This window comes from Paroedura picta, chromosome 2 (assembly GCF_049243985.1).
Source record: "Paroedura picta isolate Pp20150507F chromosome 2, Ppicta_v3.0, whole genome shotgun sequence".
Taxonomy (NCBI): Eukaryota; Metazoa; Chordata; class Lepidosauria; order Squamata; family Gekkonidae; genus Paroedura; species Paroedura picta.
In genome coordinates this window covers 183074865-183102853 of record NC_135370.1, presented here as the reverse complement: position 1 = coordinate 183102853, position 27989 = coordinate 183074865, and the positions used below count along the sequence as shown (strand labels likewise).

Genomic DNA, 27989 nt, shown 5'->3' with positions numbered 1-27989 from the left:
GGCGAGACCTTTTGCCCCTTCCCCATCCCTCCCCCCTGAACAAATAGAGCAGGGGTAGTCAAACTGCGGCCCTCCAGATGTCCATGGACTACAATTCCCAGGAGCCCCTGCCAGCCTTCGCTGGCAGGGGCTCCTGGGAATTGTAGTCCATGGACATCTGGAGGGCCGCAGTTTGACTACCCCTGAAATAGAGAGAGAAACCCTATATTTGAGTCCTGGGCCGCCTTGGAAACCAACAAAATGTTCAGGGTATAAACTTTTGAAAATCAAAGTTTTGACTCTCAGAAACTTACCTCCCCCTAGTAGAAAAGAGCCAAACTGACAACATTTGTGGCAGGGAACTAATGGCCTTTGTTAATCGCTGTTTAGATCTCTGAATAAGTAAGCTGTGACTCGTGAAAGCCACATTCTTTTAAACTCCCTCACAGGGTTGTTGAGAGGATAATCGTGGAGGAGAAGAGACGTCAGCAACTTTGGGTCCTCATTGAGGAGAAAAGTGGGGCGTAATATTTATTTATTTTCCTGAACTGAGCAGGGGATTGGACCGGATGGCCCTTTCCAGTTCTGTGGTGCTGCTGCTACAGAGAGGCGAACATGGCCACTGATCTTGTTATATTCCCCTCCTCCTCCCCCCCCATATCTTGTTGGTCCCTAAGTTGGTGCTGGATTTGAATCTGGCTCTTCTCTGCAGCCCTGCATGACTCCCCTCTGAAAGTATCTTCCCAGAGAGGAATGTTTGGAGCTGCTTGGGGGGTTGGAGTGGGGCTCTGCCTTCCTGTTTTCACAGTCACCCCAAGAGCTCCCCCGCTGAAAACGTCCGGAGAAATGCAAATCAGCGGGTGAATCATGTCACACCATCTGGAACGCCATTAACACGTCATCTCAGATGTTGTGCTTGAGAATGGCTTTAAAACGAACAGCCATCTGGTGCAATAATCCCGGTTCCCAGAAGGGGATCGGCGAGATCTCAAAGCGGGGTGTGCTTTTAAAATTCTGCCCTGAGTAACCCCAACTGGACAAGTACCTGCAGGGTACACATGAAGCTCCTTTATAGTGAACCAGACCCACATCAGTCCAAGCCACACAGCCTGGCAGCAGTTCTCCCAGGTCTTTCCCATCACCCCCTGCCTTGTCCCTTTAACTGGAGAGGCCGGGTATCAGAAGCTGCCTTCTCCTGAGTCAGACTCTTGGACCATGGAGGCCAGAACTGTCCACTCAGACTGGGCAGCAGTTCTGCAGGGTCTCAAGCAGAAGTCTTCCGGATCACCTCTTGCCTGGTCCTTTCGCTGGAGAAGCCGGGGATTGAACCTGGGCCTTCTGCGTGCCAAGCAAACATTCTAAACATTCTCCCAATGAGCCATGGTCCCTGTGGCATGCCAGAAGCCCTTTATCCTGACGTTGGGCCCTGGCAACTCACCTTAACAGCAAGTCAGGAGACCATTCCCAGTTTATATCTCCAGCATCTGGAGGAGGAGAAGGAGCTCTGCCTGAGACCCTGGAAAGCTGCTGCCAATCTGAGTAGCCCAGCCTTTTTCAGCCTTTCAAATGTGGAGGAGCCCCTGAAATTTTTTTCAGACTTCGGTGAGGCCCGGAAGTGATGCCAGCTGGCCACACCCCTCTGCCACGCCTCCAGAAGTGACATCACTTCCCTTAGCCCTTCCTTTTGTTCCCTTAGCCCATCACCAGCCTTCCTTTTGTTCCCCCCCCCCCTTGCGTTTACTACAACTATGGCAGTTCCCCCTCAAGTAGGCCAGGAAGAAGAGGAGGAAACTGAGAAGACAGGCCAGACCCCTCCCCTCAATGCCATGCCACCTCAGAGCTCCCACGGACCCCCGGAGTAGACAGAACTGATTTTGTTGGACCCCGGGTCTGATTCTGTAGTCGGCAGGTTAACATCTTTCGTTCCCTGATAACCCAAAATATTTATTACATCTATTAACTGCTGCTCTCAGGCCTGCCAGCTCGCGGCGGTTTACAACAGAGTAAAATTCAATAAAATGCAGGAGTACAATAATACAATAAAAGAAAACTTCTAACAGCAAGAAGCCAGCCCCCGTCCCCCCCAAACAGGGGTCATGCTTTAGCTGAGCCTGGAAAACGGGAACGGTTTCTGGTAGATAAAGGCACTTGGAGGCCCTCCCGTGCTTTCTGCCTCGTGTGGGATCGCGCAACCCTGCCAGACAGCTAAGATTTTTGTCTGGGGAAGCTCAAAAGGCCATTCCATTTCTTTAGCATTTCCTGGAAGGTGTAAGCCAGGGGTAGTCAGACTGCGGCCCTCCAGATGTCCATGGACTACAATTCCCAGGAGCCCCCTGCCAGCGAATGCTGGCAGGGGGCTCCTGGGAATTGTAGTCCATGGACATCTGGAGGGCCACAGTTTGACTACCGATCTGCCGGTTTAATCCTACTAATTTTTCCTGTCTTCTCTGACCTAATTCAAATGTTTCCCTGTTGTGTTGCGACAAGAGACTTTGGTTCTGGAAAAAAAAACAGTCCTGCTAGGTTGCCTTTTGAAAGGGTGAGAAATAATATTCTAGCTTCACATAAAGGCTCTCAGTTGATCTCTCTCTCTCTCTCTCTCCCCCCCCCCCCCTCTCTTTTTGCCTCACAGAACGACACTGAAACGACCCCCTCCTCTCCCTCCGAAGGTGAGTCCACGCAGATACGTAAAGAAGAGCTGGCTGGATGTTTCTGTTTTTTTCCATTTCGGTGCATCACATGCAAAACTTGTCCTCTAATTTCCTCTGGCTGCAGTTTGTCAAGAAACATGTGTTAGTTATACTCTCCGCACAAGATGCCAAGCAGTCTGAACAAAATATTTTAATTTATGTGATAAGAGAGTCCTGTTGCCAAAAATTTATTATAGCATAAAGTTTTGTAAGCTGGATTCTTAATTCATTCTATGATTTACTATGATTAAGGCTGTTCCTGGTTTGATGCTGCTGAGAAATCCTGACATCCTACAACAGTGCTGGGCATGCATGGACTTACTAGGGTTCTGCATAAGGACATCAGGAGAGCCCTGCTGAATCAGACCAGGGAAGGTCCATCCAGTCCAGCCTCCTGTCTCACACAGGGGCCAGCCACTTCCTCTGGAGGGCCAGCAACAGGGCAGAGAGGCCGAGGCCTTCCTAAGGACATCAGAAGAGCCCTGCTGGGTCAGACCAGGGGTCCATCCAGTCCAGCCTCCTGTCTCACTCAGGGGCCAGCCAGTTCCTCTGGAGGGCCAGCAACAGGGCAGAGAGGCCGAGGCCTTCCTAAGGACATCAGGAGAGCCCTGCTGGGTCAGACCAGGGGTCCATCCAGTCCAGCCTACTGTCTCACACAGGAGCCAGCCAGTTCCTCTGGAGGGCCAGCAACAGGGCAGAGAGGCCGAGGCCTTCCTAAGGACATCAGGAGAGCCCTGCTGGGTCAGACCAGGGGTCCCTCCAGTCCAGCCTCCTGTCTCACACAGGGGCCAGCCACTTCCTCTGGAGGGCCAGCAACAGGGCAGAGAGGCCGAGGCCTTCCTAAGGACATCAGGAGAGCCCTGCTGGGTCAGACCAGGGGTCCATCCAGTCCAGCCTCCTGTCTCACACAGGAGCCAGCCAGTTCCTCTGGAGGGCCAGCAACAGGGCAGAGAGGCCGAGGCCTTCCTAAGGACATCAGGAGAGCCCTGCTGGGTCAGACCAGGGGTCCCTCCAGTCCAGCCTCCTGTCTCACACAGGGGCCAGCCAGTTCCTCTGGAGGGCCAGCAACAGGGCAGAGAGGCCGAGGCCTTCCTAAGGACATCAGGAGAGCCCTGCTGGGTCAGACCAGGGGTCCCTCCAGTCCAGCCTCCTGTCTCACACAGGGGCCAGCCAGTTCCTCTGGAGGGCCAGCAACAGGGCAGAGAGGCCGAGGCCTTCCTAAGAGCATCAGGAGAGCCCTGCTGGGTCAGACCAGGGGTCCATCCAGTCCAGCCTCCTGTCCCACACAGGGGCCAGCCAGTTCCTCTGGAGGGCCAGCAACAGGGCAGAGAGGCAGAGGCCTTCCTAAGGACATCAGGAGAGCCCTGCTGGGTCAGACCGGGGTCCATCCAGTCCAGCCTCCTGTCTCACACAGGGGCCAGCCAGTTCCTCTGGAGGGCCAGCAACAGGGCAGAGAGGCCGAGGCCTTCCTAAGGACATCAGGAGAGCCCTGCTGGGTCAGACCAGGGAAGGTCCATCCAGACCAGCCTCCTGTCTCACACAGGGGCCAGCCAGTTCCTCTGGAGGGCCAGCAACAGGGCAGAGAGGCCGAGGCCTTCCTAAGGACATCAGGAGAGCCCTGCTGGGTCAGACCAGGGGTCCCTCCAGTCCAGCCTCCTGTCTCACACAGGGGCCAGCCAGTTCCTCTGGAGGGCCAGCAACAGGGCAGAGAGGCCGAGGCCTTCCTAAGGACATCAGGAGAGCCCTGCTGGGTCAGACCAGGGGTCCATCCAGTCCAGCCTCCTGTCTCACACAGGGGCCAGCCAATTCCTCTGGAGGGCCAGCAACAGGGCAGAGAGGCCGAGGACTTCCTAAGGACATCAGGAGAGCCCTGCTGGGTCAGACCAGGGGTCCCTCCAGTCCAGCCTCCTGTCTCACACAGAGGCCAGCCAGTTCCTCTGGAGGGCCAGCAACAGGGCAGAGAGGCCGAGGCCTTCCTAAGAGCATCAGGAGAGCCCTGCTGGGTCAGACCAGGGGTCCATCCAGTCCAGCCTCCTGTCCCACACAGGGGCCAGCCAGTTCCTCTGGAGGGCCAGCAACAGGGCAGAGAGGCAGAGGCCTTCCTAAGGACATCAGGAGAGCCCTGCTGGGTCAGACCGGGGTCCATCCAGTCCAGCCTCCTGTCTCACACAGGCGCCAGCCAGTTCCTCTGGAGGGCCAGCAACAGGGCAGAGAGGCCGAGGCCTTCCTAAGGACATCAGGAGAGCCCTGCTGGGTCAGACCAGGGAAGGTCCATCCAGACCAGCCTCCTGTCTCACACAGGGGCCAGCCAGTTCCTCTGGAGGGCCAGCAACAGGGCAGAGAGGCCGAGGCCTTCCTAAGGACATCAGGAGAACCCTGCTGGGTCAGACCAGGGGTCCCTCCAGTCCAGCCTCCTTTCTCACACAGGGGCCAGCCAGTTCCTCTGGAGGGCCAGCAACAGGGCAGAGAGGCCGAGGCCTTCCTAAGGACATCAGGAGAGCCCTGCTGGGTCAGACCAGGGGTCCATCCAGTCCAGCCTCCTGTCTCACACAGGGGCCAGCCAGTTCCTCTGGAGGGCCAGCAACAGGGCAGAGAGGCCGAGGCCTTCCTAAGGACATCAGGAGAGCCCTGCTGGGTCAGACCAGGGGTCCCTCCAGTCCAGCCTCCTCTCTCACACAGGGGCCAGCCAGTTCCTCTGGAGGGCCAACAACAGGGCAGAGAGGCCGAGGCCTTCCTAAGGACATCAGGAGAGCCCTGCTGGGTCAGACCAGGGGTCCCTCCAGTCCAGCCTCCTGTCTCACACAGGGGCCAGCCAGTTCCTCTGGAGGGCCAGCAACAGGGCAGAGAGGCCGAGGCCTTCCTAAGAGCATCAGGAGAGCCCTGCTGGGTCAGACCAGGGTCCATCCAGTCCAGCCTCCTGTCTCACACAGGGGCCAGCCAGTTCCTCTGGAGGGCCAGCAACAGGGCAGAGAGGCCGAGGCCTTCCTAAGGACATCAGGAGAGCCCTGCTGGGTCAGACCAGGGGTCCATCCAGTCCAGCCTACTGTCTCACACAGGAGCCAGCCAGTTCCTCTGGAGGGCCAGCAACAGGGCAGAGAGGCCGAGGCCTTCCTAAGGACATCAGGAGAGCCCTGCTGGGTCAGACCAGGGGTCCCTCCAGTCCAGCCTCCTGTCTCACACAGGGGCCAGCCACTTCCTCTGGAGGGCCAGCAACAGGGCAGAGAGGCCGAGGCCTTCCTAAGGACATCAGGAGAGCCCTGCTGGGTCAGACCAGGGGTCCATCCAGTCCAGCCTCCTGTCTCACACAGGAGCCAGCCAGTTCCTCTGGAGGGCCAGCAACAGGGCAGAGAGGCCGAGGCCTTCCTAAGGACATCAGGAGAGCCCTGCTGGGTCAGACCAGGGGTCCCTCCAGTCCAGCCTCCTGTCTCACACAGGGGCCAGCCAGTTCCTCTGGAGGGCCAGCAACAGGGCAGAGAGGCCGAGGCCTTCCTAAGGACATCAGGAGAGCCCTGCTGGGTCAGACCAGGGGTCCCTCCAGTCCAGCCTCCTGTCTCACACAGGGGCCAGCCAGTTCCTCTGGAGGGCCAGCAACAGGGCAGAGAGGCCGAGGCCTTCCTAAGAGCATCAGGAGAGCCCTGCTGGGTCAGACCAGGAGTCCATCCAGTCCAGCCTCCTGTCCCACACAGGGGCCAGCCAGTTCCTCTGGAGGGCCAGCAACAGGGCAGAGAGGCAGAGGCCTTCCTAAGGACATCAGGAGAGCCCTGCTGGGTCAGACCGGGGTCCATCCAGTCCAGCCTCCTGTCTCACACAGGGGCCAGCCAGTTCCTCTGGAGGGCCAGCAACAGGGCAGAGAGGCCGAGGCCTTCCTAAGGACATCAGGAGAGCCCTGCTGGGTCAGACCAGGGAAGGTCCATCCAGACCAGCCTCCTGTCTCACACAGGGGCCAGCCAGTTCCTCTGGAGGGCCAGCAACAGGGCAGAGAGGCCGAGGCCTTCCTAAGGACATCAGGAGAGCCCTGCTGGGTCAGACCAGGGGTCCCTCCAGTCCAGCCTCCTGTCTCACACAGGGGCCAGCCAGTTCCTCTGGAGGGCCAGCAACAGGGCAGAGAGGCCGAGGCCTTCCTAAGGACATCAGGAGAGCCCTGCTGGGTCAGACCAGGGGTCCATCCAGTCCAGCCTCCTGTCTCACACAGGGGCCAGCCAATTCCTCTGGAGGGCCAGCAACAGGGCAGAGAGGCCGAGGCCTTCCTAAGGACATCAGGAGAGCCCTGCTGGGTCAGACCAGGGGTCCCTCCAGTCCAGCCTCCTGTCTCACACAGAGGCCAGCCAGTTCCTCTGGAGGGCCAGCAACAGGGCAGAGAGGCCGAGGCCTTCCTAAGAGCATCAGGAGAGCCCTGCTGGGTCAGACCAGGGGTCCATCCAGTCCAGCCTCCTGTCCCACACAGGGGCCAGCCAGTTCCTCTGGAGGGCCAGCAACAGGGCAGAGAGGCAGAGGCCTTCCTAAGGACATCAGGAGAGCCCTGCTGGGTCAGACCGGGGTCCATCCAGTCCAGCCTCCTGTCTCACACAGGGGCCAGCCAGTTCCTCTGGAGGGCCAGCAACAGGGCAGAGAGGCCGAGGCCTTCCTAAGGACATCAGGAGAGCCCTGCTGGGTCAGACCAGGGAAGGTCCATCCAGACCAGCCTCCTGTCTCACACAGGGGCCAGCCAGTTCCTCTGGAGGGCCAGCAACAGGGCAGAGAGGCCGAGGCCTTCCTAAGGACATCAGGAGAACCCTGCTGGGTCAGACCAGGGGTCCCTCCAGTCCAGCCTCCTTTCTCACACAGGGGCCAGCCAGTTCCTCTGGAGGGCCAGCAACAGGGCAGAGAGGCCGAGGCCTTCCTAAGGACATCAGGAGAGCCCTGCTGGGTCAGACCAGGGGTCCATCCAGTCCAGCCTCCTGTCTCACACAGGGGCCAGCCAGTTCCTCTGGAGGGCCAGCAACAGGGCAGAGAGGCCGAGGCCTTCCTAAGGACATCAGGAGAGCCCTGCTGGGTCAGACCAGGGGTCCCTCCAGTCCAGCCTCCTCTCTCACACAGGGGCCAGCCAGTTCCTCTGGAGGGCCAACAACAGGGCAGAGAGGCCGAGGCCTTCCTAAGGACATCAGGAGAGCCCTGCTGGGTCAGACCAGGGGTCCCTCCAGTCCAGCCTCCTGTCTCACACAGGGGCCAGCCAGTTCCTCTGGAGGGCCAGCAACAGGGCAGAGAGGCCGAGGCCTTCCTAAGAGCATCAGGAGAGCCCTGCTGGGTCAGACCAGGGTCCATCCAGTCCAGCCTCCTGTCTCACACAGGGGCCAGCCAGTTCCTCTGGAGGGCCAGCAACAGGGCAGAGAGGCCGAGGCCTTCCTAAGGACATCAGAAGAGCCCTGCTGGGTCAGACCAGGGGTCCATCCAGTCCAGCCTCCTGTCTCACACAAGGGCCAGCCAGTTCCTCTGGAGGGCCAGCCACAGGGCAGAGAGGCCGAGGCCTTCCTAAGGACATCAGGAGAGCCCTGCTGGGCCAGACCAGGGTTCCATCCAGTCCAGCCTCCTGTCTCACTCAGGGGCCAGCCAGTTCCTCTGGAGGGCCAGCAACAGGGCAGAGAGGCCGAGGCCTTCCTAAGGACATCAGGAGAGCCCTGCTGGGCCAGACCAGGGTTCCATCCAGTCCAGCCTCCTGTCTCACACAGGGGCCAGCCAGTTCCTCTGGAGGGCCAGCAACAGGGCAGAGATGCCGAGGCCTTCCTAAGGACATCAGGAGAGCCCTGCTGGGTCAGACCAGGGGTCCATCCAGTCCAGCCTCCTGTCTCACACAGGGGCCAGCCAGTCCCTCTGGAGGGCCAGCAACAGGGCAGAGAGGCCGAGGCCTTCCTAAGGACATCAGGAGAGCCCTGCTGGGCCAGACCAGGTTTCCATCCAGTCCAGCCTCCTGTCTCACACAGGGGCCAGCCAGTTCCTCTGGAGGGCCAGCAACAGGGCAGAGAGGCCTAGGCCTTCCTAAGGACATCAGGAGAGCCCTGCTGGGTCAGACCAGGGTCCATCCAGTCCAGCCTCCTGTCTCACACAGGGGCCAGCCAGTTCCTCTGGAGGGCCAGCAACAGGGCAGAGAGGCCGAGGCCTTCCTAAGGACATCAGGAGAGCCCTGCTGGGTCAGACCAGGGGTCCATCCAGTCCAGCCTACTGTCTCACACAGGAGCCAGCCAGTTCCTCTGGAGGGCCAGCAACAGGGCAGAGAGGCCGAGGCCTTCCTAAGGACATCAGGAGAGCCCTGCTGGGTCAGACCAGGGGTCCCTCCAGTCCAGCCTCCTGTCTCACACAGGGGCCAGCCACTTCCTCTGGAGGGCCAGCAACAGGGCAGAGAGGCCGAGGCCTTCCTAAGGACATCAGGAGAGCCCTGCTGGGTCAGACCAGGGGTCCATCCAGTCCAGCCTCCTGTCTCACACAGGAGCCAGCCAGTTCCTCTGGAGGGCCAGCAACAGGGCAGAGAGGCCGAGGCCTTCCTAAGGACATCAGGAGAGCCCTGCTGGGTCAGACCAGGGGTCCCTCCAGTCCAGCCTCCTGTCTCACACAGGGGCCAGCCAGTTCCTCTGGAGGGCCAGCAACAGGGCAGAGAGGCCGAGGCCTTCCTAAGGACATCAGGAGAGCCCTGCTGGGTCAGACCAGGGGTCCCTCCAGTCCAGCCTCCTGTCTCACACAGGGGCCAGCCAGTTCCTCTGGAGGGCCAGCAACAGGGCAGAGAGGCCGAGGCCTTCCTAAGAGCATCAGGAGAGCCCTGCTGGGTCAGACCAGGGGTCCATCCAGTCCAGCCTCCTGTCCCACACAGGGGCCAGCCAGTTCCTCTGGAGGGCCAGCTACAGGGCAGAGAGGCAGAGGCCTTCCTAAGGACATCAGGAGAGCCCTGCTGGGTCAGACCGGGGTCCATCCAGTCCAGCCTCCTGTCTCACACAGGGGCCAGCCAGTTCCTCTGGAGGGCCAGCAACAGGGCAGAGAGGCCGAGGCCTTCCTAAGGACATCAGGAGAGCCCTGCTGGGTCAGACCAGGGAAGGTCCATCCAGACCAGCCTCCTGTCTCACACAGGGGCCAGCCAGTTCCTCTGGAGGGCCAGCAACAGGGCAGAGAGGCCGAGGCCTTCCTAAGGACATCAGGAGAGCCCTGCTGGGTCAGACCAGGGGTCCCTCCAGTCCAGCCTCCTGTCTCACACAGGGGCCAGCCAGTTCCTCTGGAGGGCCAGCAACAGGGCAGAGAGGCCGAGGCCTTCCTAAGGACATCAGGAGAGCCCTGCTGGGTCAGACCAGGGGTCCATCCAGTCCAGCCTCCTGTCTCACACAGGGGCCAGCCAATTCCTCTGGAGGGCCAGCAACAGGGCAGAGAGGCCGAGGCCTTCCTAAGGACATCAGGAGAGCCCTGCTGGGTCAGACCAGGGGTCCCTCCAGTCCAGCCTCCTGTCTCACACAGAGGCCAGCCAGTTCCTCTGGAGGGCCAGCAACAGGGCAGAGAGGCCGAGGCCTTCCTAAGAGCATCAGGAGAGCCCTGCTGGGTCAGACCAGGGGTCCATCCAGTCCAGCCTCCTGTCCCACACAGGGGCCAGCCAGTTCCTCTGGAGGGCCAGCAACAGGGCAGAGAGGCAGAGGCCTTCCTAAGGACATCAGGAGAGCCCTGCTGGGTCAGACCGGGGTCCATCCAGTCCAGCCTCCTGTCTCACACAGGGGCCAGCCAGTTCCTCTGGAGGGCCAGCAACAGGGCAGAGAGGCCGAGGCCTTCCTAAGGACATCAGGAGAGCCCTGCTGGGTCAGACCAGGGAAGGTCCATCCAGACCAGCCTCCTGTCTCACACAGGGGCCAGCCAGTTCCTCTGGAGGGCCAGCAACAGGGCAGAGAGGCCGAGGCCTTCCTAAGGACATCAGGAGAACCCTGCTGGGTCAGACCAGGGGTCCCTCCAGTCCAGCCTCCTTTCTCACACAGGGGCCAGCCAGTTCCTCTGGAGGGCCAGCAACAGGGCAGAGAGGCCGAGGCCTTCCTAAGGACATCAGGAGAGCCCTGCTGGGTCAGACCAGGGGTCCATCCAGTCCAGCCTCCTGTCTCACACAGGGGCCAGCCAGTTCCTCTGGAGGGCCAGCAACAGGGCAGAGAGGCCGAGGCCTTCCTAAGGACATCAGGAGAGCCCTGCTGGGTCAGACCAGGGGTCCCTCCAGTCCAGCCTCCTCTCTCACACAGGGGCCAGCCAGTTCCTCTGGAGGGCCAACAACAGGGCAGAGAGGCCGAGGCCTTCCTAAGGACATCAGGAGAGCCCTGCTGGGTCAGACCAGGGGTCCCTCCAGTCCAGCCTCCTGTCTCACACAGGGGCCAGCCAGTTCCTCTGGAGGGCCAGCAACAGGGCAGAGAGGCCGAGGCCTTCCTAAGAGCATCAGGAGAGCCCTGCTGGGTCAGACCAGGGTCCATCCAGTCCAGCCTCCTGTCTCACACAGGGGCCAGCCAGTTCCTCTGGAGGGCCAGCAACAGGGCAGAGAGGCCGAGGCCTTCCTAAGGACATCAGAAGAGCCCTGCTGGGTCAGACCAGGGGTCCATCCAGTCCAGCCTCCTGTCTCACACAAGGGCCAGCCAGTTCCTCTGGAGGGCCAGCCACAGGGCAGAGAGGCCGAGGCCTTCCTAAGGACATCAGGAGAGCCCTGCTGGGCCAGACCAGGGTTCCATCCAGTCCAGCCTCCTGTCTCACTCAGGGGCCAGCCAGTTCCTCTGGAGGGCCAGCAACAGGGCAGAGAGGCCGAGGCCTTCCTAAGGACATCAGGAGAGCCCTGCTGGGCCAGACCAGGGTTCCATCCAGTCCAGCCTCCTGTCTCACACAGGGGCCAGCCAGTTCCTCTGGAGGGCCAGCAACAGGGCAGAGATGCCGAGGCCTTCCTAAGGACATCAGGAGAGCCCTGCTGGGTCAGACCAGGGGTCCATCCAGTCCAGCCTCCTGTCTCACACAGGGGCCAGCCAGTCCCTCTGGAGGGCCAGCAACAGGGCAGAGAGGCCGAGGCCTTCCTAAGGACATCAGGAGAGCCCTGCTGGGCCAGACCAGGTTTCCATCCAGTCCAGCCTCCTGTCTCACACAGGGGCCAGCCAGTTCCTCTGGAGGGCCAGCAACAGGGCAGAGAGGCCTAGGCCTTCCTAAGGACATCAGGAGAGCCCTGCTGGGTCAGACCAGGGTCCATCCAGTCCAGCCTCCTGTCTCACACAGGGGCCAGCCAGTTCCTCTGGAGGGCCAGCAACAGGGCAGAGAGGCCGAGGCCTTCCTAAGGACATCAGAAGAGCCCTGCTGGGTCAGACCAGGGGTCCATCCAGTCCAGCCTCCTGTCTCACACAAGGGCCAGCCAGTTCCTCTGGAGGGCCAGCCACAGGGCAGAGAGGCCGAGGCCTTCCTAAGGACATCAGGAGAGCCCTGCTGGGTCAGACCAGGGGTCCATCCAGTCCAGCCTCCTGTCTCACACAGGGTCCAGCCAGTTCCTCTGGAGGGCCAGCAACAGGGCAGAGAGGCCGAGGCCTTCCTAAGGACATCAGGAGAGCCCTGCTGGGTCAGACCAGGGGTCCATCCAGTCCAGCCTCCTGTCTCACACAGGGGCCAGCCAGTTCCTCTGGAGGGCCAGCAACAGGGCAGAGAGGCCGAGGCCTTCCTAAGGACATCAGGAGAGCCCTGCTGGGTCAGACCAGGGTCCATCCAGTCCAGCCTCCTGTCTCACACAGGGGCCAGCCAGTTCCTCTGCAGGGCCAGCAACAGGGCAGAGAGGCCGAGGCCTTCCTAAGGACATCAGGAGAGCCCTGCTGGGTCAGACCAGGGGTCCATCCAGTCCAGCCTCCTGTCTCACTCAGGGGCCAGCCAGTTCCTCTGGAGGGCCAGCAACAGGGCAGGGAGGCCGAGGCCTTCCTAAGGACCTCAGGAGAGCCCTGCTGGGTCAGACCAGGGGTCCATCCAGTCCAGCCTCCTGTCTCACACAGGGGCCAGCCAGTTCCTCTGGAGGGCCAGCAACAGGGCAGAGAGGCCGAGGCCTTCCTAAGGACATCAGAAGCGCCCTGCTGGGTCAGACCAGGGGTCCCTCCAGTCCAGCCTCCTGTCTCATACAGGGGCCAGCCAGTTCCTCTGGAGGGCCAGCAACAGGGCAGAGAGGCCGAGGCCTTCCTAAGGACATCAGGAGAGCCCTGCTGGGTCAGACCAGGGTCCATCCAGTCCAGCCTCCTGTCTCACACAGGGGCCAGCCAGTTCCTCTGGAGGGCCAGCAACAGGGCAGAGAGGCCGAGGCCTTCCTAAGGACAACAGGAGAGCCCTGCTGGGTCAGACCAGGGGTCCCTCCAGTCCAGCCTCCTGTCTCACACAGGGGCCAGCCAGTTCCTCTGGAGGGCCAGCAACAGGGCAGAGAGGCCGAGGCCTTCCTAAGGACATCAGGAGAGCCCTGCTGGGTCAGACCAGGGGTCCATCCAGTCCAGCCTCCTGTCTCACTCAGGGGCCAGCCAGTCCCTCTGGAGGGCCAACAACAGGGCAGAGAGGCCGAGGCCTTCCTAAGGACATCAGGAGAGCCCTGCTGGGTCAGACCAGGGGTCCATCCAGTCCAGCCTCCTGTCTCACACAGGGGCCAGCCAGTTCCTCTGCAGGGCCAGCAACAGGGCAGAGAGGCCGAGGCCTTCCTAAGGACATCAGGAGAGCCCTGCTGGGTCAGACCAGGGGTCCATCCAGTCCAGCCTCCTGTCTCACTCAGGGGCCAGCCAGTTCCTCTGGAGGGCCAGCAACAGGGCAGAGAGACCGAGGCCTTCCTAAGGACATCAGGAGAGCCCTGCTGGGTCAGACCAGGGGTCCCTCCAGTCCAGCCTCCTGTCTCACACAGGGGCCAGCCAGTTCCTCTGGAGGGCCAGCCACAGGGCAGAGAGGCCGAGGCCTTCCTAAGGACATCAGGAGAGCCCTGCTGGGTCAGACCAGGGGTCCCTCCAGTCCAGCCTCCTGTCTCATACAGGGGCCAGCCAGTTCCTCTGGAGGGCCAGCAACAGGGCAGAGAGGCCGAGGCCTTCCTAAGGACATCAGGAGAGCCCTGCTGGGTCAGACCAGGGTCCATCCAGTCCAGCCTCCTGTCTCACACAGGGGCCAGCCAGTTCCTCTGGAGGGCCAGCAACAGGGCAGAGAGGCCGAGGCCTTCCTAAGGACAACAGGAGAGCCCTGCTGGGTCAGACCAGGGGTCCCTCCAGTCCAGCCTCCTGTCTCACACAGGGGCCAGCCAGTTCCTCTGGAGGGCCAGCAACAGGGCAGAGAGGCCGAGGCCTTCCTAAGGACATCAGGAGAGCCCTGCTGGGTCAGACCAGGGGTCCCTCCAGTCCAGCCTCCTGTCTCACTCAGGGGCCAGCCAGTCCCTCTGGAGGGCCAACAACAGGGCAGAGAGGCCGAGGCCTTCCTAAGGACATCAGGAGAGCCCTGCTGGGTCAGACCAGGGGTCCATCCAGTCCAGCCTTCTGTCTCACTCAGGGGCCAGCCAGTCCCTCTGGAGGGCCAACAACAGGGCAGAGAGGCCGAGGCCTTCCTAAGGACATCAGGAGAGCCCTGCTGGGTCAGACCAGGGGTCCCTCCAGTCCAGCCTCCTGTCTCACACAGGGGCCAGCCAGTTCCTCTGGAGGGCCAGCCACAGGGCAGAGAGGCCGAGGCCTTCCTAAGGACATCAGGAGAGCCCTGCTGGGTCAGACCAGTGAGGGTCCATCTAGCCCAGTGGCCAGCCAGTTCCTCTGGTAAAGCCAGGCCTTCCCCTGATGTTTCCTCCTCACTGGGGGATTGAGAGGATTAGTGACTCTGGATGTGGTCCCCTTCAGTGACCATGGCCAGTTTTCCACAGAGCTCCTTTGTGGACAAGGCCTCCTGCTGCCCTGTTGAATCCTGAGGCTTTGGGCAGCCCATATCCAGCGGTTCAGATTGCCCAGCAACTGTGTCCCTCTCTCTGCCTTTCCTCCTCCAGCCCAGGCTCAGCATTTACCAGGAGGAAAACCTTGCGGATGACGAGAAGTCCCAGACGATCAAGTACTGCCCTGACTCCCACCACCAGGCGACGCCGGCGCATCGGAGGCAGAGCATCCCTGTGTGCGGACCTCAGTTGGAGCCCGCCCCGCTCGGCATGACCAGCAGCGTCAGCAGCCCCGGCCTGCTCACCGCCAGATACAGCGACATGGGTAAATGCCACCCTTATGTCACCGAGGTGGTCAGTTCTGTCCTTGGCACTGTGCAGATGGCGCTCTGTGCTCTTTCACACACTCACGCTCTGGTCAGCCCTGTATGATGCTCTTTTGAAAAATCTGTAATTGACACATTGCTGCAGCATTATAGTGCCCGATCTCAATTACACATACTTTTTAAAGCCCTCCAGTGGCTGGAGGGATCGTGGAAGTAACAGTGGGGGAAGGGGCCATGCAGGCCATCTAGTCCACCCCCTGCTCAGTGCAGGATCAGCCTCCAGCATCCAGGAGAAGGATCTGTCCAGCCGCTGCTTGAAGACGGCCAGTGAAGGGGAGCTCCCCACCTCCTTAGGCAGCCCCTTCCACTGCTGAACTAGACTCCTAGAATCCTAGAGTGGGAAGGGGCCATGCAGGCCATCTAGTCCCACCCCCTGCTCAGGCCTCCAGCATCCAGGAGAAGGATCTGTCCAGCCGCTGCTTGAAGACGGCTAGTGAGGGGGAGCTCCCCACCTCCTGAGGCAGCCCCTTCCACTGCTGAACTAGACTCCTGGAATCCTAGAGTGGGAAGGGGCCATGGAGGCCATCTAGTCCCACCCCCTGCTCAGTGCAGGATCAGCCTCCAGCATCCAGGAGAAGGATCAGTCCAGCATTTGGTTGAAGACCGCCAGTGAGGGGGAGCAGTCTAAGAATGAATTCTTCAGTAATCTCAGGGCTCTCTCAGCCTCCCCTCCCTCACAGGGTTTCTTTTGTTGGGAGAGGAAAGGAAAGGCGACTGTAAGCTGCTTTGAGAGTCTTTAGTGTAGAGAAAAGCCAACTCTTCTTTTTCGTCCTCCTGTGAAAAACAAGCACACTCGCATGCACCCCATTTTGCTTAGACTTCGTTTTCCTCACATTGGGCTTATATGCTTTGAAAATTCTGTTTAGGAAATGGAGACACTGTGCCAAAGCTTCCCGAGGAAAACGCCGACGGTTCAGGACAAGTTCCGCCGCTGCCACGGAAAAAGGAGAAGCGAGATTATCCGGTGGGTGTTCTTGCACTTTGCTCTGCCGCGCGGTCAAAGGGCAGCACTTCCCCCTGGCCTGGTTTCCTAGAGAGGTCAGGAGAATTGAGAGGGAACTGAAATGCTGTCTAAGGCAGCCTTTCTCAACCTTTTGACCATTGAGAAACCCCAGGAAAACTCTTCGTCGAGAAATGCCAGAAGTGTCACAATCATGCAGAATAATGCTGAGAAGCACTCACCTGGGGCATTAAATATCATTAGATATTTTGGGAGAGATACTGTACTGGATGGTCTGGTCTGGTCTGACCCAGCAGGGCTCTTCTGATGTCCTTAGGAAGGCCTCGGCCTCTCTGCCCTGTTGCTGGCCCTCCAGAGGAACTGGCTGGCCCCTGTGTGAGACAGGAGGCTGGACTGGAGGGACCCCTGGTCTGACCCAGCAGGGCTCTTCTGATGTCCTTAGGAAGGCCTCGGCCTCTCTGCCCTGTTGCTGGCCCTCCAGAGGAACTGGCTGGCCCCTGTGTGAGACAGGAGGCTGGACTGGAGGGACCCCTGGTCTGACCCAGCAGGGCTCTCCTGATGTCCTTAGGAAGGCCTCGGCCTCTCTGCCCTGTTGCTGGCCCTCCAGAGTAACTGGCTGGCCCCTGTGTGAGACAGGAGGCTGGACTACATGGACCCCTGGTCTGACCCAGCAGGGCTCTCCTGATGTCCTTAGGAAGGCCTCGGCCTCTCTGCCCTGTTGCTGGCCCTCCAGAGTAACTGGCTGGCCCCTGTGTGAGACAGGAGGCTGGACTGGAGGGACCCCTGGTCTGACCCAGCAGGGCTCTCCTGATGTCCTTAGGAAGGCCTCGGCCTCTCTGCCTTGTTGCTGGCCCTCCAGAGGAACTGGCTGGCCCCTGTGTGAGACAGGAGGCTGGACTGGATGGACCCCTGGTCTGACCCAGCAGGGCTCTCCTGATGTCCTTAGGAAGGCCTCGGCATCTCTGCCCTGTTGCTGGCCCTCCAGAGGTACTGGCTGGCCCCTGTGTGAGACAGGAGGCTGGACTGGATGGACCCCTGGTCTGACCCAGCAGGGCTCTCCTGATGTCCTTAGGAAGGCCTCGGCCTCTCTGCCCTGTTGCTGGCCCTCCAGAGTAACTGGCTGGCCCCTGTGTGAGACAGGAGGCTGGACTGGAGGGACCCCTGGTCTGACCCAGCAGGGCTCTCCTGATGTCCTTAGGAAGGCCTCGGCCTCTCTGCCTTGTTGCTGGCCCTCCAGAGGAACTGGCTGGCCCCTGTGTGAGACAGGAGGCTGGACTGGATGGACCCCTGGTCTGACCCAGCAGGGCTCTCCTGATGTCCTTAGGAAGGCCTCGGCATCTCTGCCCTGTTGCTGGCCCTCCAGAGGTACTGGCTGGCCCCTGTGTGAGACAGGAGGCTGGACTGGATGGACCCCTGGTCTGACCCAGCAGGGCTCTCCTGATGTCCTTAGGAAGGCCTCGGCCTCTCTGCCCTGTTGCTGGCCCTCCAGAGGAACTGGCTGGCCCCTGTGTGAGACAGGAGGCTGGACTGGATGGACCCCTGGTCTGACCCAGCAGGGCTCTCCTGATGTCCTTAGGAAGGCCTCGGCCTCTCTGCCCTGTTGTTGGCCCTCCAGAGGAACTGGCTGGCCCCTGAGTGAGACAGGAGGATGGACTGGGTAGACCCCTTTTTATATAATGGTATTTAATTGTGTGAAACCTTTTTTTTTCCTCTGCAGAAGCCAGCTATCAATGGCCTGCCTCCAACGCCAAAAGTTCTGGTGAGAAACCTTTTATTTTACAGTGAAATGAATCGTGGAAGGGCTTTCTGGTGGTGGGATTTGGCCATTCAGACACATTATCCTACTTGGCTCCTCTTCTTCCTGCTGGATTGGTCCCTGCTTTTATTTTATATATGATTTTGCCTCCTGTCTTGCTGCCCTGCGGAGGGAAGGCCACCCGGGCAGCTTTGGCCTCCGTCCTCCCTGTATGGTTGTGGGAGGCCAAGCCACCCTCCTCCCTCATCTCTTAGGGCCGCATGCGTCGCTGAAAGGCAGCTCTGAAGGGGTTCTTACTGTACAGTCTCAGAGCGTCACACAAATCGGGCTTCCTTGGGCAGCGCATCGTGGATGCAGAGCTGAGCTGGATCCTTCCCCAGCTTTGTCAATTCAGCTCTAGTCGTTGCTGCTGAAAAGCTGCTCTCCTCCAACTGACTAAATTCCCATGAAAACGCTCACTAACTGGGAGTCCGTCTGGGTTCCTTCCACTTGCATCCATCATTGTGGGGGAGGGAGAAGGGCCATGCAGGGCGGCAATGACATGAGCGCGTGCAGCTGCCATACACTGAATCAGAGCTTTGGTCCATCATGGTCTGTATCGTCTACTGTGGGGTCTCAGGCAAAGAAAGGTCTTTCCCATCCCCTCCTGCCTGGCCTTTTCAACTGGAAATGCCGGGGGTTGAACTTGGGCCCTTCTGCATGCCAAGCAGAGGCTCTGCTACTAAGGCATGGCCCCTGTCTCCCCGGCTGCCTTCTGCTGAATTAGATTCTTGGCTCATCAAGATCAGTCTTGTCTGCACAGACTGGCAGCGGCTCTGCAGGGTCTCAGGCAGAAAAAGGTGTTCCACATCATCTGCTGCCTGGTCCTTTTTAACCAGAGGTGTTGGGAACTGAACGTGGGACCTTCTGCATCCCAAGCAGAAGTGCTTCAACTAAGCCCCAGGCCCTCCCTGTTACGAATGCTTGGAGCTCCCTTATACTGAACCAGACTTTTCTTTCATCACGGCAAGCATTGTCCACTCAGGCTGGCAGCTGCTTTCCAGGATCTCAGGCAGAGATGCCTGGGATTGAACCTGGGACCTTCTGCATGCCAAGCAGATGCTCCACCGCTGAGCCACGGAACCTCTCTGCTAAAATGGAATCCTGTCCATGGCTGAGTGGCTTCCTCTCAGTGTTCCTCTGCCCTTCTAAGCACCTGGCCAAGGATAGTCACGAGATGTGGGCCTCTTCCTCTCTCTGTACGAGAGACCAGGGAATAGTAACTGTGGGAAAGGGACTGAAGGGCTGCTGGTGGGAGAATACCACAGGTATCTCCAGTAAATGTGCCCTGATTTCATAATCAGGTTGACTATATATGGCAGGTGACAGGGGATGAGTGATATGGTTGGGAATGTCCTGCATAGTGCAAGGGGTTGGGCTAGATGACCCAGGAGGTCCCTTCCAACTCTAGGATTCTGTCATTCTATATTGTGTCTTCTTTGATGCACAAACTAGAGCAAGTCAATAGACAAGTAGCTTTATAGTGTGCATTTATTCAGCATGAGCCCATCAAGGTCAGGATTGTCTACTCAGGTTGGCAGCTGCTCCGCAGGGTGCCAGGCAGAGGAAGGTCTTTCCAGCCCCTACCAACTGGAGATGCCAGGGATTGGACCTGGGACCGCCTGCATGTTGAGCAGAAGCTCTGCCTCTGAGCCCCAGCCTCACTCCATGGCTCCTCAGGTTCTCAGGCGGAAATTTTCCCATCCCTCCTGCCTGGTGCTTTTCAACTGGAGATGCCGGGGATTGAACCGGGGATCTCCTTGCTCCGCTGCCTCTGCCACTGAGCCACAAGCCTTCTAGGTTCTTGCTCTCTTCTTCTTTTGGGGCTTCTGAGATTTCCTCGGCCACGAGCCACACGCGAAGGGCCAAGTGAGAGATGATGCTTGTCTCCATGAGGGTCCTGTGGGGTTTCCAGTCAGGTGCTGTTCTGCAAGTTCACCACTAGGAGCCACCTCTGAAATATGCACCATCCAATTTGGATCAAGACCGTGATGCTTGGAGAAGAGGGTCCTAACTTCCCCCGTGAGACTCTATTCCTTTCCTGACACAGCCCCCGGGAGCTGCCGTTTGCCCCATCGGGTGGCACGTGGAGGCCATCGATGTCCTGTGACTCTGTTCTTTGGCTGATGGGTTCTTCTCCTTTGCAGATGGGAGCGTGTTTCTCCAAAGTCTTCGACGGCTGCCCTTTGAAAATCAACTGTGCCACCTCATGGATCCATCCAGACACAAAAGGTAAGGTAGCTCTTAATGTGTACACATAGGACGTTTTCCTGTTGCATTCCTTAATTGGAGATTTGATGGGCTGTTCAGATTTGTGGAAACATTGCTTATGCCAGCAGCTACCAGCACGGCCCAAGAATCCGCCTTGCGGTGGAAGTTAAGCTGCTGCAGCCATCCTGGCTCTGTGCCTGTTATGCTGCGTGAGAATCCCAAAGCTGATCAAGGGCTCAAAGGGGTTTGGGACCCCCGGGCTTAGCAGCTTTTTCTTTCCCCATATTACAGATCAGTATATTATCTTTGGAACCGAAGACGGCATTTACACGTTGAACCTCAATGAGCTTCACGAAGCCACCATGGAACAGGTAGGAGACATGTTGAGGGCATGCCAGGCAGGGTCAGGACCGCCCAGGTTCCTTGCTAGCGGGCTGAGTCCCACAGACCAAGTGCTGGAAAAGCAGGGGATTAAAAACCAGCTCTCCTCCTCCTCCTTCCTCGATGGTTTGTTTTACATGCTGCCCCCTTTCGACCAGGTCATCTTCAGGCAGTGTACAGCTATTTAGAAATTCACAAGTTAGGCAATAAAATCATAAAATCCATAGAATTCAACATTCTTCTCCTTGTTCTCCTTCCCTTCCCTTTTCTTCCTCTTTGGATTGGAACAAGATCCACGGAAACATCTTGCAACATAGACGGTGTTTGGAACTGAGCAGTAAACTGTCTGCTCTGGCTTTATTTCCTCCACACCCCTGTGGGATATAGACTCTGCTGAAACCTTCCCCCGGCCTAAGTTTAAATCTGTTTCTTGAGCTTCGTCCGGATGCACCAGCCCTGAAGTGTCCCTGAAATCCACTGCTTCCCCTTTTGCCACCCTTCCACAGCAGAGCTGGAGTCCAGAGTTTTGCGTTGTCTTTAGGATAGAGGAGCTGAGAATTAAAGCCTTCCTTAGAGAATTTAGGCTTGGGTTTCCATATTGCTTTTGACAGCCATAAGGTCTAGAATCTTGCTTTGTCCAAAGCATTGAGAGCAGAAATTTTCACAGTTCTTTGTTCCATACCCTAGAACAGGGGTAGTCAAACTGTGGCCCTCCAGATGTCCATGGACTACAATTCCCAGAAGCCCCTGCCAGCGAATGCTGGCAGGGGCTTCTGGGAATTGTAGTCCATGGACATCTGGAGGGCCGCAGTTTGACTACCCCTGCCCTAGAATTAAGATGGCTCTTGGAATGACTGACCCGGGTTTGTTTTGCTCACCCTTGTTTCCGTCTCCAGCTGTTTCCACGGAGGTGTACGTGGCTCTATGTGATCAACAATACCTTGATGTCCCTCTCAGGTATGTGGGTTGGCTCTAAACTTCACCCATGATGCTCAGGGTGGTTTAGAAGATAACCCAGCGGGGGCTCTTTGAGGAAATGTCGGATTCATGGTCAAGGTCATGAAAGTCACCAGTAATTCTGTTTTGTCTTTTGCTCTCTGCTGGGACTTCTCTGGATCTTTTGGGCCTGTCCTTTCAGAAGGTAACCTTTCTCGTTCTTTCTTACTTTTCCACCCCCCCTTCCCGTTTTTTGGGTCCGACATGTTATCGTTGTCTTTTGTGAGACTTTGAGACGGGTCCTGTTTTATCTGTGTTGCAGGGAGAACGTTCCAGCTGTATTCCCACAACCTCATTGCTTTGTTTGAACAAGCCAAAAAAACCGGGCTGGCCGCTCACATTCAGACTCATCGCTTCCCCGACAGGATATTACCCAGGTAAGCACAGGCTCACTGGCTGTTTGAACCCAACAGCGGAGAAAAGATGTATTCTGGTGGGTCGCCGTGTTGGGAATAGAACAGTGTTGGAGCCCAGGGGCATCTTTAAGACCAACAAAGTTTAATGAATTTATTTTTATTTTATTCATTTGATTTATATACCTCCTCTTACTGCGATGTCTTGGGGCGGTGTACGTGGAACAGCAGAACTAGTACACTGGAAACATGTATAACAACCTGAACAGAGGGTACCATAAGAACAGGTGGACAGCAGTCAGAACTTGGGGCTTTGAGATTACTGAAGAAGAAGAAGAGTCGGTTCTTCTATGCTGCTTTTCTCTACCCGAAGGAGGCTCAAAAGCGGCTTCCAGTCGCCTTCCCTTTCCTCTCCCCACAACAGACACCCTCTGAGGGAGGGGAGGCTGACAGAGCCCTGAGATTACTGAAGAAGAAGAAAAGTTGGTTCTTATATGCCGCTTTTCTCTACCCGAAGGAGGCTCAAAAGCGGCTTCCAATCGCCTTCCCTTTCCTCTCCCCACAACAGACACCCTCTGAGGGAGGGGAGGCTGACAGAGCCCTGAGATTACTGAAGAAGAAGAAAAGTTGGTTCTTATATGCCGCTTTTCTCTACCCGAAGGAGGCTCAAAAGCGGCTTCCAATCGCCTTCCCTTTCCTCTCCCCACGACAATCCCCTTTTAGGTTTCATTGAAATAGCCTTGTCCTACAAGCCCTGCAGAACTGTTTTAGGTCCTGCAGGACCCTGATCTCTCTGGGAACATCGTATGGCAAAGTTGCAACCAGGAAGCCAGTAATAAAATGGCCCTTGATGGCCCAACCAGCTGATTCATTGGGAGGTAGCTTCATGAGTCCTTGCATTATAGGGGGGGGGGGGCAAGAGCTCAGCGGTGGAAACACTTCCTTGGCAAGGAGAAGGTCCCGGAGGCAACCCCGAATGAAAGAGGCCCAGGCAGGACGTGGTGGGAAAGGCCTCTGCCTGAAATCTTGGAACGTTGCTGCCAGACTGCATAGGCAGTACTGACTTTAATGGACCAGGAGGCAGCTTTGCACGTTCACACTGCAGATTCATGGAAAGGGACGCCCTTGTCAACCTGAGCTTCCAGAGGGGAAGCTGTGGCTCAGTGGAAGATGGCGTTGCCGGGTCCTTCGCCACTGCTGGCGGGGGACGTGTCTTCTGGGAGTGGGGAGGAACACCTTGACATGCCGACTTCTGCTCCAGGCCTTGTTCTGTTGCTAACAGTTAACTCTCTCTTTCCAGGAAGTTTGCCTTAACCACAAAGATCCCGGATACAAAAGGGTGCCATAAATGCTGCATAGGTAAGTCTTCAGACTTGTGTGGACGTTGTGCAGTCAGGGAAGCAAGGGTGCTTTTCTGTAGGTTGCATCAAAAGTGCAAATGGTATGTGTGTGTTTGTGTGTGTCAAGTGCCATCAAGTCACTTCGGACGTACGTGGACCCTGTCATAGAATCCTAGAGTTGCAAGGGGCCATGCAGGCCATCTAGTCCACCCCCTGCTCAGTGCAGGATCAGCCTCCAGCATCCAGGAGAAGGATCTGTCCAGATGCTGCTTGAAGACGGCCAGTGAGGGGGAGCTCCCCACCTCCTTAGGCAGCCCCTTCCACTGCTGAACTAGACTCCTAGAATCCTAGAGTGGGAAGGGGCCATGCAGGCCATCTAGTCCCACCCCCTGCTCAGTGCAGGATCAGCCTCAAGTATCCAGGAGAAGGATCTGTCCAGCCGCTGCTTGAAGACGGCCAGTGAGGGGGAGCTCCCCACCTCCTTAGGAAGCCCCTTCCACTGCTGAACTAGAGTCCTAGAATCCTAGAGTGGGAAGGGGTCATGGAGGCCATCTAGTCCCACCCCCTGCTCAGTGCACAATCAGCCTCAAGCACCCAGGAGAACGATCTGTCCAGCTGCTGCTTGAAGACCACCAGTGAGGGGGAGCTCACCACCTCCTTAGGCAGCCAATTCCACGGTTGAACTATACTGACTGGGAAAATATTTTCCCGATCTAGCCTGTACCGTTCTACATGTAGTTTAAACACATTTCTGTGGGCCCTGTCCTCTGCCGCCCACAGGAACCCGTACCTGCCCTCCTCTAAGGGACAGCAATCCTGTCCCCTCTCAACCTTCTTTCCTCCAGGCTGATCATTCCCTGGTCCATCAGCCTTTCCTCAGAGGGCTTGGTCATCCTCACCGCCCTCCAGGTGAGGGCAGAGAAACAGAGGTAATTTGCCATGGCCTACCTCTACATGGCAGCCCTGGACTTCCTCTGTGATCTCCCATTCAGATGCCCACCAGGGGAGACCCTACTTAACTCCCACGTTCTGGCTAGCCTGGCTGTCCAGGTCCGGGCCGATGCAGAGGCAGTTTGCCCTGGCTTGTCTCTGCATAGCAACCCTGGCCTTCCTCAGTGGTTTCCTGTCCAGGGACTCACCAGGGTTGACCTCGCTCAGCTTCCAAGGTCTGAGGAGATCAGGCTATCCAGGCCAGAGCAAGCCTGACCTGTCTCATAGTCTAAAAAGAGAAAAGGAATTCCGGGGGATAGAGCAGAAGGAAGGGGAGAAAGATGGCAGAGGGCAGGGTCAGGATGGCAGGTTAAGTTTGGAGAGAAACGGCAAACATCTCGTGAGTTTGATGAAATCAGCCGTAATATTTTAGGTTTATTCTGCTGTTGTTGTTGTTATTGCTGGTGTTCTCTTATTTTCAGTAAGAAACCCTTACACTGGCCATAAATACCTCTGCGGAGCATTGCAGTCAGGAATCGTTTTGCTTCAGTGGTATGAACCGATGCAGAAATTCATGTTGATAAAGGTGAGTTGAACCCACCTCCTCTGTTGTTCGTCTCCGCCCAGCTGTTTGTTTTCAGGGGAACTAAGACACGAGCACTTTTGCGAGTGAGTGAGTGAGTGACTGCCCTTTCACGGACTGCTGCTGGCCAGTTGCCTTGGGACTCAGTCCAAATTGCTGGTGCTGCTCTTCCACATCCTGAGAACATCAGGAGAGACCCAGTTCAGCCGGCAGGTCCCGGAAATAGAGCAGTGGAGGGCAGGGCTTTTTCTGGGCAGGCCCCTCCATCACAGAATTCTCAGAACAACATCTCTTCAAGGTCCCCGGCCCAAAAGGGGTGATGTTGACCTCAACCAAGGCCAGCACTTTTTCGGCCCTGGCCCCAGCCTGGAGGAATGAGCTCCCAGAAGAGATCAGGGCCTTGTGGAACCTAAACCAGTTCCGCGGGGCCTATAAACCACAGCTATTCCTACTGGGCTTGTGGTTGAGGCCAGATATAACATCTACCATAGAGGGCATCCCTCACACTAGGGGAGGAGTAGAGAAGGCATGTAGAACAGGGGTCCCCAACCTTTTTATCACCGGGGACCACTCAACGCCTTTTACTGAGGCCCGGTGGGGGGGGGGTGGTTAACTCCTCTACTCTCAACCACTGCCCTAACGCTCTCTGATCGCTATGGTCATGTTTAAACATCCCTTCAAAATAAGATACAGACACGCCACAACAACGAAGTGTGTTGTAAAGGGCTGGGGGGATGAAGTAAAGGGCTGGGGGGGGGGGAGAAGGCGTTCTTCGGGGCCCACCTCCAATTAGTCGAAGGACCACATGTGGTCCGCAGCCCACAGGTTGGGGATCGCTACTGTAGAAGATTGGTTCCTACCAAAACCCTCCCCTATTTGGAATTCTAGTTGGGGCACAAATTATAAATGGGGATGTTTTTTTTAGAAAATTAATCTTTGTATTTGTTTTTAGAATCAGAATACCTTTATCGACATATATAAGACAACATATTAAAAATTAGACGTTTAAAGAGTTAGACAGTTAAAGGGTTACAAAATTCATGAAATCATGAGTATAATTTAGAATAGCCAGCAGTATCTTGGTTAGAGCCTCTTGTGGCGCAGAGTGGTAAGGCAGCAGTCATGCAGCCTGAAAGCTCTGCCCATGAGGCTGGGAGTTCGATCCCAGCAGCCGGCTCAAGGTTGACTCAGCCTTCCATCCTTCCGAGGTCGGTAAAATGAGTACCCAGCTTGCTGGGGGGTAAACGGTCATGACTGGGGAAGGCACTGGCAAACCACCCCGTATTGAGTCTGCCATGAAAACGCTGGAGGGCGTCACCCCAAGGGTCAGATATGACTCGGTGCTTGCACAGGGGATACCTTTACCTTTTACCTTTTATCTTGGCTACCATCACAATAAATGGAGAGTACTTAATAGTACATAAATGTTATTTGTTTTAATGTTGTTACCTGCCCTGAGAATTTTAAGGGCGGGATAGAAATAAAAAACTGCTGTGGTTGTGGTTGTGGTTGTTGCTCTTGAGAGGAGGCCAAAAGGCAGAGGCTACTGACTGAAGGGACGAAGGGGACAGGCGTCTTTCGAGAAACGCGATCTTGCAGCGGTCTGGCCCTTTTCAGCCGACCTCCCTCCTTCCCTCCAGCACTTTGACTTCCCTCTGCCAAGCCCTCTGAACGTCTTCGAGATGCTGGTGACCCCGGAGCAGGAGTACCCCATGGTGTGCGTCGCGATCAGCAAGGGGATGGACCCAAACCAGGTCGTTCAGTTTGAGACGATCAACTTGAACTCGGCATCTTCGTGGTTTACCGAAATAGGCGCAGGTGAGGCTCTCGGCACAACCGCCGGCATTTCCTGCAGTCACAACCAACTAACAGCTTGATTTCCTGTTCTGTCAACAAGTTTCTAGTCCTCGTGGGCATAAAGGCGGGCTTGGAAATTTGAGGGGAAAGTTTCTGTGGCAGAGCTCCCATGCAGCTCCAGTGCGGGCGTCCCTCAGAGTTTGTTCCCAGTTCTCATCAGGGTGGTCTTCGTATTGCATGGACGTGGTCCCCCCACACCTCTTCAGAATCTTTTCCCAAAAGCATCCCAGTGAGCAATGCGGGATATATCCTATCACCCTCCTTTCTCCAACCCAAGAAGCATTCCTCTACCAGAAGAATTTTGCAGAAGAGCCTCTTGTGTCAAAGGAAAAATCCTTTGGTCGCAGGGGAAGTTGTGCTGTTTGATAATCCACTGCTTTGAGAAGGAACTGTACTGTCTCCTGGCACGCCTGACTTTTGCCCACACATTCCGTCTTCCAAGAGCCTTCAGAGAGCAGCCACCCCCAGGGGAAGGCACCGGAAAAACTAGCTAAAGGGGGCTTCAACGTAGGACTGCCTCAGCTGCCCCGCCCCCTATCCCTGCTCTGCCGGTTACTTACCAGCAGCAGGGGGATGCCTAGGCCAGCGTGGCAACAATATCAGCAGTAACATGGCAAGGTCACTTCTGGTGTAATTTGGTCACAATGTCACCAATGATGCGGTTGGTTCTGATATTTGGGCCAGAACTCTATGGTAAAATGGCTTCTGCCATAGAGTTTTTGCCCAAATACCAGAGTGAGCCAGGTTGCCGGCCATGTGACAGCATCACTTCCGGTGTGTAAACAACCAAAAGGGAAAGAAAAACCCAACCTGACAAGGCAAGTTAGGGACTTAGAGGTAAAGTTAGAAACACTGATAAAATCTCAGTTGTATATACTGCGTAGTACAGCAAGTACAGAATCGGTGTTAACATGTGGAACATCTTAGGCAGGGGTAATCAACCTGTGGTCCCCCAGATGTTCATGGACTACAATTCCCATGAGCCCCTGCCAGCGTTTGCTGGCAGGGGCTCATGGGAATTGTAGTCCATGAACATCTGGGGACCACAGGTTGACTACCCCTGATCTAAGGAACAAAACCCAGGCATGTTTTGACCCCTAAGGGGTCTTCCACTGAGGTCAAATAAGTTTAGAAGTAGAGCCGGTTTTTATACCCCGCTTTTCACTACCTTAAAGAGTCTCAAAGCGGCTTCCAATCGCCTTCCCTTTCCTCTCCCCACAACAGACACCCTGTGAGGGAGGGGAGGCTGAGAGAGCTCTGAGAGAAGCTGCTCTATGAGAACAGCTCTAACAGAACTGTGACTGGCCCAAGTTCAGCCAGGTGGCTGCGTGGGGGGGGAGCGGGGAATAAAACCCAGCTCTCCAGGTTAGACGCTGCCGCTCTTAACCACCACACTAAGCTGCACTTGTGCAGTACAGAACTTTACAATATTAGGGCTTGCAGGATCTTGAAAGTGAAGCTGCAACTCATATTCTTGCATATAAGAATGTCTGCTATACAGGCCACATGGTGAACTACCGTTTCAAACCCACCCACCTCTCTCAGTGTTGCCCGACCCTCATTGAAAGGGCCTTCCCAGGAGTTTAAGCAGAAGGTTTGAAATGCAAAATATTTTTTGCAGCTCAGCCTTTAGTTTCCTGGCCTCACTTTCAGTGTGTGTC

General features: G+C 57.1%; 1 protein-coding gene across 4 annotated transcripts in view; it reads left to right on the top strand.

The window, feature by feature from the left end:
- Positions 1-27989, top strand: part of MAP4K5 (mitogen-activated protein kinase kinase kinase kinase 5) — a 128490-nt gene that overhangs the window by 93430 nt on the left and 7071 nt on the right. For all 4 annotated transcript variants that reach the window (XM_077324126.1, XM_077324122.1, XM_077324124.1 and 1 more), the window contains 11 exons: positions 2612-2648; positions 14650-14860; positions 15788-15885; positions 17600-17641; positions 19825-19909; positions 20180-20259; positions 21166-21226; positions 21528-21642; positions 22919-22977; positions 24371-24474; positions 26112-26289. In XM_077324126.1, coding sequence (XP_077180241.1) covers positions 2612-2648; positions 14650-14860; positions 15788-15885; positions 17600-17641; positions 19825-19909; positions 20180-20259; positions 21166-21226; positions 21528-21642; positions 22919-22977; positions 24371-24474; positions 26112-26289 — 1070 coding nt within the window. The remainder of the gene's footprint in view (positions 1-2611; positions 2649-14649; positions 14861-15787; positions 15886-17599; positions 17642-19824; positions 19910-20179; positions 20260-21165; positions 21227-21527; positions 21643-22918; positions 22978-24370; positions 24475-26111; positions 26290-27989) is intronic.